At 60.7% G+C, this 708-nt stretch overlaps 1 protein-coding gene across 1 annotated transcript; it reads left to right on the plus strand.

Annotated features, from left to right (window-relative positions):
• Positions 1 to 15: 15 nt before the first annotated feature.
• SPRG_16721 (hypothetical protein) lies at positions 16 to 708 on the plus strand. Its single transcript, XM_012356036.1, has 2 exons — positions 16 to 110; positions 157 to 708. Exons 1-2 carry the CDS (start codon positions 69 to 71, stop codon positions 580 to 582), a joined length of 468 nt encoding a protein of 155 aa, XP_012211426.1. The 5' UTR covers positions 16 to 68; the 3' UTR covers positions 583 to 708.

The following is a 708-nucleotide window of genomic DNA, read 5'->3' on the forward strand; positions in this document are numbered from 1 at the left end:
AGATTGCGGCCGAGTTTGACTTTGCCGTCGGTCTCACGGATTTCAACAAGGAAGACGAGTACAGCAAGATGAGCATGACGAACGCGGAGGCTGTGCGCCCCGTCATCAAGGTATGAACAAGAGACTGCGATGGTCCGCTCTGACCATATGCCATAGGGCTCGTACCAAAAATCCTCGTTCTTTGACACGATCTCGTGCGATGCGCTCGACCGACTGGAGGGCGTCAACGGCCGCCTCCGCGCCCACGAAGAGCGCAAGCTCAACACGGAGACGTTTGGCGCCGTCGGCCTCAACAACCGCCGGGGTTACCGCGGCAACCGCAACAACGGCAATGGCAACGGCGGCGGCAACCGGAACCGGAACGGGGGCAACGGCTACCCCACGGACCCGCGCAACTACGGTACCAGCAACGCAAACGCCAACGGTGGCAACGGTGGTGGCAACGGTAACGGCAACGGCAACGGTAACCGGAACCGGAACCGCAACAACGGTGGCACTGGCGGCAACGGCCGGGGACAGGGCCGCAACCAGAGCAATGGCGGTCGCCAGCCCATGTACCAGCCCCGCGACCAGCAAGCATAAAGGACGCGCATAGAAGCAGCACCGCGCATACCAGAAGCGATACTTATGACTAATACAACGTGTTGCTCTGGCTCGCATACGACACGGGGTGGTCCGCCTGAAGAGCTTGCACTTTTAGTACGCCAA

The sequence above is a fragment of the Saprolegnia parasitica genome (assembly GCF_000151545.1).
Source record: "Saprolegnia parasitica CBS 223.65 unplaced genomic scaffold supercont2.359, whole genome shotgun sequence".
Classification (NCBI taxonomy): Eukaryota; Oomycota; class Saprolegniomycetes; order Saprolegniales; family Saprolegniaceae; genus Saprolegnia; species Saprolegnia parasitica.